Consider the following 13,788-nt stretch of genomic DNA (forward strand, 5'->3'; position numbering starts at 1 on the left):
CCCCAACTCTTTTGGGTTGAAGTCCGACTCAATTCCTCCAATACGCTAAACCGTCAGAAATTGCAAAATCGATCTGAAGGGACTTCCCTCATGCACCCATGCCACCCAAACACTTAATAATAATAATAATCCACATTTGTAAAGCGCAAACAATCACCCGTAAGGGTCTCTAGGCGCTGGGGGCCGTCGGGAAGATTAAGCAAGCTATTGCCCAGAGTCACATGGTGCTGGGCTGATCTGGCGCCGGGGATCGAACCGTGATCCCCAGATTCCAGAGTCAGTCGCCCTGGACGCGGCGCCACACCTCTTCCACTTCCACTTGCAACTATGCTGCTAGACTAGGTCTGTGGACAGATCTCCCTGCTGCAGAAAGCATCAAAAAATGGGAGAGGGCACAAATTCCCTTGAGGACAAAACAATACTGGAAAGAGGACCTGAAACACCTATTTCAGACACAGAGGGTCAAAAGCGTGTTCCCAAGTAAGGGAGATCTTCAGTAAAGCTCACTTTAAACTAATACATTTTAATGTTCTTCACTGTACTGACCAGGACAAAGTAAAGCTCTGCGAAGTATACACAGACAGGTCATCAGCCTGCCGGGCTGTGGAAATATCAACACATCCGTCTTTGAAATGATTAGGTCCAGCACAGCGCGCTCAGCTTACTGGGAGAGTACTGTGCAGAGTTTGCATGAGTTTACTGCCTTTCCTTTTAGTGTGTTCACCTAAAAAATGCTTACTGAGTGTGGATGTCTAAGACAAGAGGTAAAATAGTGGAATATAGCTTAAGTGGGCAACAGCGGAGGAAGCCCACCTGAAAACCGTAAGGAGACATGCCAAAGCAGCAATGGGTACACTTTTTTGGGGGTTTGATTATGTTGTGACCTGGCCATGGGGAATGTGGGAGATACTCCAGGGGTGTTTAGTTTATTCATCACCCTCATGTTGTGGATTATGATACATCAACTAAGGGCACTGGGAGGAGTAGGGCTGATCCTGTCATGGAGACTTCTCTTCGGTTTAATCTGCCTTTCCCAGATAGGGCCTACTGAACTGTGTAAATGTAACTCAAGGTAAACTGTTGTATGTGCTGCTATTAACTGGGTCTACCATCATGGACGTACTTTAGAGGGTCGCTGATGTTACCTCTGTCCTAGCTTTTTAGCGCGTCGCTCTTTAGCGCTGCATTTTAACTTAATGTCCTTTTGCTAGCGTTTATTTTATCTTGTGCTTTGCTGCTTGGCCTGGGGGCAAGGGTCTCCACTTACCTGCATTTAAAGTGTTGATGCACCGCCGTTTTGGCGGGTCCGGGTCCCGAGGGGGCATATCTAATCAACTTTGGCCGCCATTTTGGATTGGGGCTGTTGGCGCTTTTGCGGGCGCCATCTTAGAGCGTCTTGACGCTCGCTTCAGTCCAGGGGACGCCTATTTAAGGCGGACTCGTGGGGTTTGACGGCGGTCAGGCTCTGCTGTTACCTCTGTTACCTCTGTCCTAGCTTTTTAGCGCGTCGCTCTTTAGCGCTGCATTTTAACTTCATGTCCTTTTGCTGGCGTTTATTTTATCTTGTGCTTTGCTGCTTGGCCTGGGGGCAAGGGTCTCCACTTACCTGCATTTAAAGTGTTGATGCACCGCCGTTTTGGCGGGTCCGGGTCCCGAGGGGGCATATCTAATCAACTTTGGCCGCCATTTTGGATTGGGGCTGTTGGCGCTTTTGCGGGCGCCATCTTAGAGCGTCTTGACGCTCGCTTCAGTCCAGGGGACGCCTATTTAAGGCGGACTCGTGGGGTTTGACGGCGGTCAGGCTCTGCTGTTACCTCTGTTACCTCTGTCCTAGCTTTTTAGCGCGTCGCTCTTTAGCGCTGCATTTTAACTTCATGTCCTTTTGCTGGCGTTTATTTTATCTTGTGCTTTGCTGCTTGGCCTGGGGGCAAGGGTCTCCACTTACCTGCATTTAAAGTGTTGATGCACCGCCGTTTTGGCGGGTCCGGGTCCCGAGGGGGCATATCTAATCAACTTTGGCCGCAATTTTGGATTGGGGCTGTTGGCGCTTTTGCGGGCGCCATCTTAGAGCATCTTGACGCTCGCTTCAGTCCAGGGGACGCCTATTTAAGGCGGACTCGTGGGGTTTGACGGCGGTCAGGCTCTGCTGTTACCTCTGTTACCTCTGTCCTAGCTTTTTAGCGCGTCGCTCTTTAGCGCTGCATTTTAACTTAATGTCCTTTTGCTGGCGTTTATTTTATCTTGTGCTTTGCTGCTTGGCCTGGGGGCAAGGGTCTCCACTTACCTGCATTTAAAGTGTTGATGCACCGCCGTTTTGGCGGGTCCGGGTCCCGAGGGGGCATATCTAAACAACTTTGGCCGCCATTTTGGATTGGGGCTGTTGGCGCTTTTGCGGGCGCCATCTTAGAGCGTCTTGACGCTCGCTTCAGTCCAGGGGACGCCTATTTAAAGTCGTCCTCCCCGCGCAGCGGGAACGCGCAGCTGGGACGCCGTCGCGTGGCCGGAGTCGTGCCAGAGTCCTGCCCGTCTGCGCCCGTCCGCGCTAAGGACGCGCGGGACTCTGGCCAGGCCCTGCTGGTACGAGGAGCGGTTGGTTATTTCCAGCCATGTTGACATATTCTTGTGACACCCTGCGTGACCTGGGGCGCCGGACTGCTGGCTGTAGCTTACCCCTCCTTCATCCATTGGACGGTCCTTATCATTGTGCTGGCTGTCAGTGGTTTTTGGAGCAAGCTACTTCTATTGCCCCCACACGTCCGGTGGCAGCCGTTTGCTACACCTGCCCGGAGCATGTTCTCCGCATTTTTAGTTTTAATGCTAGGTCTCTGGTGTCACATTATCAGGCAGTATTTGACCTGTTGCAGGATGCAAGCCCGGACATCGTGGCTATCACCGAGACATGGCTGAAAGACGAGGACGCAGCCATTATTAATCTGGCATTCCCCCCTGACTATACAGTCCGTACCCTTAATCGATCTTCTAGGGGAGGGGGAATTGCCCTGGCTATTCGTTCTAGTCTTACTTGCTACTGGACCGCACTGACCATTGCGGGATGTGAAAGTGCGTTGTTTAAGATTCTGGTTACTCCACACTTTTCACTCTCGGGGATGGTGGTCTATCGTCCCCCAGGGAACGAGGCGGCGTTTCGCGCCGCTTTCCCGGATGTGGTCAGCTCCTTGGTGGTGGGGTGTCCCAATTTTTCGATTCTGGGGGACCTTAATCTCCATTTCGATAGACCTAACCTACCCGCGGTCAGTGGCATTCTCACGGATTTGGAGGCCTTACAGTTGCTGCAGCTAGTTCAGCAGCCCACCCACATCGGTGGCCATACGCTAGATCCCTTCTTCACTAATTTGACAAATGCTTCTGTCACTGCCGTCTCGCCCCTGGGTTGGACTGATCACTCTTTGGTCGCCATTAGTACCCCTTTGTCAGGTAGGACTGTCATCCCTCCTGCAAAGCTGATCGTAAGGCGGCACTGGGGCAAATTACGGTTGGAAGATCTGCACCGTGTCCTCGCTGCAGAGCCATTAGATCCGTTTGTAACTGTTGATTCAGGTTACGATGGGTTCTGCGCGTGGATCTCCAAAGCGCTAGATGCGCTCATTCCACTCACCGCCTGTAAGACCAGTGCCAGAGAATCTAGCCCATGGTACGATGGCGCCCTACGTGCGCTCAAGGGCAGTTGCAGGCGTGCAGAGAGGGCTTGGCGGAAGGAGTAAGACTCGGGAAAAAAAGCTATCTATCTCGCCTCCGTCAAAGTATACTATCGGGCTGTGTGCCGTGCTCGGGCATTGTATTATACTGCCGAAGTCGGCAACAGCTCTAACCCCTCGAAAACTATTTTCAAATTGATGAAGGATCTTCTAGCCAAGCGCCCCGATGCTCCGACGACGGGCTCTACTGCTCATTGTGAGGCTCTCGCGGTGTTCTTTCAGGAAAAGGTCCAAAACATCTATATGACCTTTCCATCCACAGGACCCCCATTTGAGTCTCCGATTTCCATCTGTGGAGACACAGCCCTGCACTCGCTTCCCCTGTTGACATTGGAAGGGTTTAACATCTTGGCAAAGCAGGTGAAATCTGGGTCCCCCCCCGACCCTCTCAGTTCGGCTCTCTTTAGAGATGAGTCGTTCGTGGGTCGGACCGTGTTACACTCCCTGATCAACATCTCGTTGGAGTCGGGCACGGTCCCCCGTAGCTGGAAGCGGGCGATGGTTTCCCCCATCCTTAAGAAGCCCTCACTGGACCCAGACAAGCCTGAAAACTATCGGCCTATCTCTTTGCTTCCCTGGCCTACCAAAGTAATGGAGGCCCATGTCAACAAAGTTCTCTCGGCCCACCTCATCCAGTTTAACATCTTGGATCCCACCCAAAATGGCTTCCGTGCTGGTCACAGCACGGAGTCTGCCCTTCTCTCCATGGCTGAACACCTACGCACAGTGATGGATGCGGGGCAGACAGCGGCGCTCGTTTTATTAGATCTGAGCGCCGCGTTCGACACCGTGTCCCATCCTATCCTGCTGCATCGCCTGGAGGAGGTCGGGCTGGGTGGCTCTGCCCTCCAGTGGTTTCGCTCTTTCCTAAACGATCGTCTCTTTAGCGTTGCGCTGCCACCGTACCAGTCCCAATTCCTTCCTCTGAGACAGGGGGTCACGCAAGGCTCCTCGCTGAGTCCCACGCTTTTCAATCTGTATGTGAGACCGCTGGCTGAGATCGTCAAGCAATGGGACATGACTATGGTCTCGTATGCTGACGATACTCAGCTAGCGGTGACTATCAGCGGGGATGCGGATCGGGATGCCCCCAGGTTTCAGAGTGGACTTAGGGCGGGGGCAAGCTGGATGAAGAACAACTGTCTCCAGCTCAACGCGAAGAAAACCGAGATCATGATTGTTGGCAGGAAGGCGGAACTGTGGGGGGACAAGTGGTGGCCCAGTGAACTGGGGCTGGCCCCTCTCCCGGTCACTGAACTTAGGAATCTGGGAGTGTGGATGGATCCCGCTCTCAGTTACGAGGGCCACTCGAAGAAAATCGCGGCCGGTTGTTTTGGCATCCTGCGGTCGCTGAGGCCCATTCTTAAGTTCTTTGACCGTGGTACCAGGCAGCTGATAGTCCAGGCCACGGTATTATCTCGCCTGGACTATGCCAGCTCGCTTTTGGTAGGGACCACCACGGCGGAGATTACCCGCCTTCAACGAGTGCAGAATGCCGCGGCTAGAGCCATTGTAGGCTTACCCCGAAGGAGCTCTGTCTCAGGTGTCTTGAGATCCTTGCATTGGCTCCCCATTAAATCACGCATCCAGTTCAAGGTGTTGTGTTTGGCGTTTAAGATCTTGAGGGGAGTAGGTCCCCAATTCTTGCTGACCTCCTGTCGTGGTATGTTCCTTCCCGCGCTTTGAGATCGGGAAGCCAAGCGCTCGCGGTGGTCCCCCGATACAGGTTGTGTCGGGCTGGTGGTCGCTCTTTTAGGGTGAGGGCGGCTGAACTCTGGAATTCCCTCCCAGTGGACCTGCGGCTACTGACTGACCTCTTGGCCTTTCGCAAAGCTCTGAAAACGTTTCTTTTTTAAATAGATCTTTTTATCTGTGTTGTGTTTCTGCTATCTGTTGCACATTGCCTGCCATGCGCCAGGACGCCCCTTAGCTGGGGCAGCTGTGCGCAATACAAAAGTGCATAACATAACATAACATAACCACGGCCATGCCCCTTGTGAGCCCTGGCACTGCCGTTGCGACCCCTAGCATCAGCAGTGGCAAAATCAGAGGCAGGAACAGAAGCAGGTGGTCCTTAGGTGAGGGCTTCACTCGCCTCGTGTTTTGTCATTTTTTAGGTCTCGCCTGACCCAGCGCATGCGCTGGTCTGGGGAGACTTATTGAGAGGGCTCCAAAAAGTGCTACCAGGCCAGCCTAGAGCTACAGTGCATGTGCGCGGGCGCGTGCCGCGCTTGGCCGCGATTACTTCCACTTTTGCGGCCGCTTTGATATTTGATCGCGATCACTTTCACGGCCGCATGGCATAGCCAATAGGTCTCGCTTTTGGGACCTTATAAGTATTTAGTTATGCAACTGTTGCATGGCTAAACACTTATACGGTCCCAAAGGCGAGACCTATTGGCTATGCCAATGCTTGTTTATTATACTAATAGTGAATAATATTACTTTATTCGCTATTAGTTGAATACAAAATTGAGTACAAACAGCTGGAATATGGCTTTCCCTGGCAACCGAGGAGAGGAAAAAATGCTTAAATGAATGTATATTGTGTGCGTCCTTGCAGCCTCGAGTGTGTTTGTGTAAGAGTGTGTGCATATATGAATGTATGAGTAGGAAGTGTGTGAATGAGTGTATGTATAAGCGAGTGTATGTATAAGCATATGTATGTGTGAGCAAAGGTCAAGGTCAAGGGGCCTGGGTCACTCCCGCTACCCATGGCCTTTTGGTGAATTGACGTTCATGTCTACCCTTAAGGTGGAAAGTGATAGTGGTTTGTTTTCATGTACTTGTTCCAGTTCTCTTCAGGACGAATTTCAAAGCTGACAAAGAATTTTTAAAACCTCATGTATCTCATAAGTAGAACCCGAACATGGGACTGAATTTAGCACTATTATTTTCATTCGGCTGAAGGATCTGCTACGTTGACAAAACATGTTTTTGTTAGCATTGCTATTTTAAACGCTATCTGGGATTTGATAATATGTTTCCATCAGTTGCTACTTTCATAACAGGAAGTGATGCATGAGGAACTGCTTCGGTTTCGAGGAAGTCAAAACACAACCGCAGCTTTTAGATCACAGTGCAAGAAAGTACCCAATTACAAATAAGTAAATTGGCATGCTTCACACTTGAAAAAAAGTCTTGCTTCCGGTCACAGAGAGAAAAAACACAGCTGGGGGACTGTGAAAAAAATACGTCCTCTCACTCCAAGTGACATAAAAAAATCAAACTGCCCAGAGTGGGTGCCATATATTTTAATCGGAGGCAGATTTGCAGGCTATTAAACAGTGCTGTGACATCATACCAAAATAATTGTACACTCAAGTGACCTCACAGAGCTTAGTAAATACGTAGGCATGCCTACCATTGGAATGTAGGAGGGTCAGGCACCCTGAAACTCTACCCCTCCCACTCCCAAACAAACGTTTCTCTACGCTTGAGGAGACACGAATGTTGCAGAATTGTCCTCAGACTTCACACCTCCCTCAGGAGTTTGCAGAAATGAAAGACATTGAGAGAACACATCTGCTGTGGAGCCACAATATTGCATACCTCCATCCCACTTTCGACTCCCCTCAGTATTTGGGGGCAGACAGACGCAGGTGCTAGATAACCACGCCACGCTGAGGCCACAGCCCTCTATCGACCTCATGGAATAGCAGAAGATGACTGCAGCACAGCACCATTTTTACTATTTCCCCAATCTTGCTTCCACGGGTCTTTCAGACTTGAAAGAATAAAGAAATCAAAATGTTGTGCTACACCCTCACCTTCCATGGCTCCCTGGGATAAGAGAGAAGGAGGTGAAGGGCAGCTGGCTCAGGAGGGGCTCTGTTAATCTAAAGGTACTGTGGTCAAGTGCAGTCACTGTTCTCCACTCCAAAGTAATAAGAGTGGGGAGTTGTGACACTGTGGAGGGGTAGCTTAGACATGCGTGGTACGTGATCAGCATGGAGATAAGAATGCTTTAAATAGGAGGATGTCCAAATGGCAGATGAACAATGTGAACCTTGTGGGGCTGTGCAGCAGTGGGTTTCTTTTCGAACAGTCTCCGCTATTTCCTGCCACGCTTTTACTTTGATTCCAGCGTGGGAGTCAGTCTTTGGAGACAGATCATTGGATGGAGAAGCCAATCAGTAATCGGCGAGTGACTTTGGGGAGCTATGATCTGTGGATGTGCTACGGTCTGTCACCCCATTAGCTCTGCCCAAACTAAGGAGGGAGAGCTGGTTTGTGGCAACAGTTAAGTATGTGAAGCTGCCTTAGAGCACCCACAAAGTGGTGTGAATGTCTAACTCAGTGGAGAAGAAGCATTGGCAATGTCAAAAGTCCTGGCTTTAAAGGAACGTTGTATAGTACTGAGAAGCATTACGAGTGAATAGCACGGGAATAGATATCAGTGTGTGGAAGCAAAGAATTGTAGAATAATATTGGTGTACTGTGAAAGGTCAAGTGACGGTTGCACTGTCAAGTCAGACCTACATTTTCACTTAGGTTAATGACTGCCCTCCAGTCATCTGTGCTTCTGCTAGAGAAGTAACAAATGATCTAGTTATCCAAGACACTATAAGGATTCCAATGCCATGTGTGTGCCGCTGAAAATTCAAGTTTAGGAAGCTGGATAAATAAACAAACAAAATAGATCACAGATGTGTGGAGGGTAAGCACATTTTTGTGTGGAAGCACACAACTTCTGCCCCATCAAAACCTGTACTCCTGGCGCCCAACATGTGCATGGAGCCAAAGCCCCTCTCGAGTGATGCCTACATAATTGTATGGCGAACGCTGCACTGTCAACCCAGACCATGAAAGGGGCAATCATGGACGGGGAGAGATAATTGCCCAGAGCACACACTTGGCAACGTGACATGGCTGCTACAGTAGAACATTTGCATATCACACTCAAATGAATCTGAACATCCCAAAAAAGAAACCAATCAAACTTCTTCAACAACCGTCTATAAAGCTGCAAGCACAATGCACTCCATGTAGTAAGTCAAAAGTGACACTTCTCCAATAAGCCTCATCATAGCTCTAATCCCATGAATACGTGAGTCTAACCACACACAATTTCTGAAAACAAGGCCCCCTTCCGGAGGAGACTCTTGAAGGAATACGGGTCCGGCAAACAACATTTTGGAAGAAGTGACCCTTGCTTTGGAGGACTCTTGTTTTTGTTTTGCCTATCACCCAGGGCACACTAAATTGCTTTGGAACAATTGTAATAAACTATGATACACACCAAGATGAAATTCTCTTGACCGGTTTTGTACAAAATACTTTAGACCTGCATTGATTTGGCTATCTATACAAGACACCTAATTGAATCATGTACAAATATGTGTTCATATGTTTCATGAAGTATTCACTATCTGCTCACAGGTGACTGCTCGCTTTCTCTTCGCCCTGCTTAATCTGATTTCTTGATTTATTGTTGCAAAATATGTACATGTCAATGCCCCTTGAGAAAGTCAGAGACACAATGCAGTATAAATGAATAGAAGTAAGAAATTTAGGATTGGATTCTTTTTTGGAACGTTCAGATTTGAGTGTTCTATGGGAATGTTCCTCAAGTGTAACTAGGGAAGCCTTTATCTAGTGCATATACTTGGTGTTGTGGTCCAGCTGCACTAGTCCTTAAGGGTCCAAATCCTTCTAGCTTTGTGGCGGCCACATTGGATTGGAGTGTTTCTTCCACTCGGGTAATTTATCTTGCTTATTCTTACTGGGTAGATAGTTGCCCCCAACGATGCCCCATCCTTGGAACAAAAAGGAGATAAGGTCGACTTACTGCCCCGACTGGCCCACCAGCAACCATAGGGCAGGGGAAGGAAAAAGAAATCCACTGGTGTTGGGGAAACTTGAGAACTACTACGCTCAAGGATATAGCTCTACTGTGACAGGAATGCTTCAAAGAATAGACATTAAATTCAAAGTTTAACACGCTGCTTGGCTTTGTATTGGCAGAGTATCACAACTGGAAAAGTCCATCCAGGCCTTCCCTGACACCAGAAACAAGGTTCATAAAGAGATTAAAGAGCTGCAAAGGGCCACATCACATGCTCCACTGTTAGCCTTTGGAGCAGATGGCCAGAGCCTGGAATCTGCAGATATTCTGTATTGCAGAGGATGATCTTTCATCTTTCTGTCTCCTGGGATGGCAGAGGAGTTCAGGATACCTATAGAAGACCTGTCTGCGGCCTTAAGGAGATATCCCCGACTCAAGATAGCCAACCTCACAACAGAGTAAACAAGCATTAAAAATGCAAGAGGCCTTGCTTTTCATTAAGTTAAAGCCATTTGCATTGCCATACAAGACCATTAGCAAAGCAAATGGCTTTAACTTAATCAAAGGCGAGACCTATTGCATTTTCAATGCTTGTATTTTAAGGAGAGGAAGCCTACCCCTTATTGTCCGCCTGGTGTTTTATTGATGAGGCGGGAGCCCACCCAGTGTTTCGCCACAGCAACCCGAGCTGTTCTGGAAGCCTTCTCCGGGCCGCTCTCTTCACGACCCGGAAGTCAGGCAACCTTGCCTGGAACATGGGCGGGGCATGGAGCACGCGGCTGGAAGTGTCCGGGTGAAGAGGCAAGTCCCCCCTGCCATCGAGGAGAGCAGCCGGGGAGCAGCGCAGAGTCCGCACAAGAGCCGTCGAGTGGGGTTGAGCGGGAGCCTGCAGGTGGTTAAAGAGGCATGCTGTACATGGCCACCGGCTGATAATGCATGCAGTTGACGTAAGCGCGCCGCGCCTGGACAGGAGATGTGCACGCATATGGTGCGAGCAGGGGTTGTGATAAAACCGCGAGCAGTACGCGTGCACATCTCCTGTCTGTTAAGCTTCGGCACAGACAGTTGATGTGCATGGGTACGGCTTGCGGCATTATGACAACTCCTGCTCGCACCATACGCGTGCACATCTCCTGTCCAGGCCTTGCCGTACGCGTGCACATGTCCTGTCCCCCTTCCGACCCAAGTCGACAACAATAGATCTCGCATAGCGAGCAGTGCTTTGCGCTGCATCGCTGGGCGAGACCTAAAAAGGAGCCGGTCCGACAGCTATGCTAATTTTGAAAAAATAAATTGTGAAGGATTAGATTTAGGACACTACAAGAGGTAAGATACCTCTTAAGGTTAGACATGTATATTTTATCCCAGACACCTCAAAGGTGAGAGAGAAGTTGAGGAGACAGCTCATGTCCCTTCGTCAACAATCTGGAGCCAAGGGCTTACAGACTAGGATTCTCCAACCCACGAGGTTCTGCATAGTGAGAGATGGTGATTTCTCCATAGTGTTCTTGATGTGAATAGACATTTAGACCCCCGTAGAGGACAGATGTTTCACAATCACCCACTCCATCAAACTTTACATGAAACTGTTGATTGTCATCTCACCCTGTAGTGTCCTGGTCGATCTGAACAGACTATCGAGAGCTGTAAATGTTTAGAGACCCAACCCCAGTCTTTATGGGCCTCGTTTCATGTTTGAGCAGTGACTTTTGAGTGAAGTGAATGATTCCCTCCATGGGCACCTTCAATCCAACATTCCCTTTTTATTTTGGCCTGCCTGCCCACTTTCTTCCTCCATAACTTAAAACCCAAAAGTTGGACCTCTTCTCCTTCGCTCACATTTATTTCCAATCCCCCAGCCATGATTCTCTTTCGCCTTCATGAAGCTGAAGCCCATTTGGTCCTGTTATGGTGAGGCTTGTTGCATCCTAACTTAAAGGTCCCTGGCTAGATAAGAGCGGTTGAACATGTTTTAGGGGCCCTGGATACTCTTAGTGATAAACCAATTGAGCATAAAAGATCAGCGCACACTCAAGGTGGTAGACACTGTCAAACAGTGATGTCCTATTGTTACCATCAATGAGTTTGCTGAACTATGTGCCATGACTGAAACTACATGAAACATTTTAGTCAGGTGGTTGTCTAAATGAAATGTATCTTAAAAAGTATTAAATATTTCAACAACAAAAATGCACAGGAGTCATAAATTAGATGTGGGAAAAGAAGGTCAGAGTGGTTGAGGATGGGTACAATGCTTCTTAGAACTGTTGATAGCTCCACTTTCCACTAGTTGATATTTCTCACTTTAGCGTGCAGGGACTGCCGGAGACAATACTTGTTTCACTCAGGTCTACTGAAGCTAGCAGGATGGCTCAGTGAGTTCAACACTTGCTGCTGACAAGTTATGAAATTGAATGCATGCAAAGCGGACTTACTCTTCCATCATTCAGATGTCCATAAATTGAACACAATCACATTGAAGCACGTTATTTGCAGAGTTTTGAATTGCCAGCGTTGTGCTATGGTGAGACATATTAAAAAATTAAATCACTAAGAGTGGCTCTGGCTATTTGGAGGAAGCTGCGGGTGGCAAGCTGATTGCAATTGCACAAGGTAAGGGAGGCACAATATAAGACTCCTCTTGCTTTAGAATAAAAAAAAAGACACATTGCATTGACTGTACTTCAGAGAGTACCAGGACCTGCTAACTCGCACACTGACTCTAGGCCTTCTAAGCACCGAGACAAGAAGAAAGTGCTACATGCAGAGAAATGCCAAACAAGTCTTTTCATAAATGACAATCCACTTGAAATCTGTCTCTGTATTACAGACCATTCAACCTACTGATGGACCAGGCCACAGTGCTATGGCCTGCAGTCAACAAAGCAACCCATCACCTAAGCAACGAGGCCCTCCTGAACTACCCTCCCCATTCTCAACTCTCACCAAAGGTCCAACATCAGTGCTGCCCAAGACCACCTTCTGCCTGAACCACAATAGAACTGAGTGACTTACAGCTCCAGAATGAGGATGACATCTAATTTGTTCTCGTAAACCTCATGCAGAGTGATGACGTTTGGATGCTTGATCTCCTTCAGGATGCTGACCTCCCTCTCGATGTCCTCTTTGGTGACTCCCCTTCGGCTGGATTTGGTCCTCCTTTTCTTGATAAACTTTGCAGCATATTGGACCCCGGTGCTTTTCTCCTGGCATTTCTTCACCACTGCAGACTGTCCGCTGCAATACAAAACACAACCGCTTCAAGTTTAGGATCAAGTTTGGAAGATTAGAACAAGCAGTGTTTTAAGAAATTGGGATGACCAGAACATTACATATCCTGCAATAAATACATGTCAGTTTGGTTTTATTTAATTTACATTTCTACCAAATTACTAGACTCCATAAAATCCAGCAAACTTACGTTCGCATCACACCTGGGCTCATCAAAATTACAAGGCTCTCCAACCACTTACTTATGGAAAAACAATTGAGTACTACGCCTCAGATGTCTATGCTCAAACGACATCAACCTCATCACGGTCCCTAGAACAAACTGCAAGATCAGAGGAGGCAAGCGATCTTACGCTGCGAACGAGCGCCTCTGGTACAACCTCCCACTGCACATACATAACTCCAGCAAGACTCAGTCATTGAGAAACTTTCTCTTCCTCATTTTGCCTTCTCACAAGCTCTTAAAAGCAATTCAGTTTTGCAATGAGCACAGTACAAAATGTAGTAAATAAAAAATCGCATTTCCATAGTGCATAGATCTAAATTACTTTACAAAAAGAATGGTATTAAAAGGCTAGAAATAAAGAGAATGACAAAAGGGAGTAGGTGATCAGAGCTTGGATAGCAATGCCCGAAGAAGTAGATGTGCATTTATCTTTGCTCAAATAAAACCTACTGCTGGTTCTGGGCCCAGTTCACCAAGATTTAGAAAAATTAAGTCTGTTTATCAAATATTTTCACCTAAGGTTTGAGCAAACGTATAACATACACATGGAGACCTATGCAAATCTTGTTCAATATTTCTTCTCCAATACATACCCAGGATGATTGCCCATTGCACCAACAACCTGCAACAAAAAGTCTTCTACACATGTATGTTGTTGAAGTATTTATTCCTCTGCACTTGAAATATATGGAGTTAGTCAGAACTTTTACATCCCTGAAAACAAACCTACACATTACTTTAAGAGTAAATTTAGGAGTGTTCCTGGGGTGAAAATAGTGCTTCAAATCTTTCTAAATACCCAAAATTATTTCAACTTAGTAGGTATC

The 13,788-nt window shown here is 48.0% G+C and overlaps 1 protein-coding gene across 1 annotated transcript in view; it reads right to left on the reverse strand.

Moving 5' to 3' along the window:
• DAPK1 (death associated protein kinase 1) overlaps positions 1 to 13,788 on the reverse strand; it is a 568,454-nt gene that overhangs the window by 365,476 nt on the left and 189,190 nt on the right. Inside the window, exon 3 of the mRNA XM_085632914.1 lies at positions 12,520 to 12,741. Within this exon, the coding sequence (XP_085489040.1) occupies positions 12,520 to 12,741 (222 nt within the window). The remainder of the gene's footprint in view (positions 1 to 12,519; positions 12,742 to 13,788) is intronic.

Source organism: Triturus cristatus, chromosome 2_1 (assembly GCF_964204655.1).
Source record: "Triturus cristatus chromosome 2_1, aTriCri1.1, whole genome shotgun sequence".
Lineage (NCBI taxonomy): Eukaryota > Metazoa > Chordata > Amphibia > Caudata > Salamandridae > Triturus > Triturus cristatus.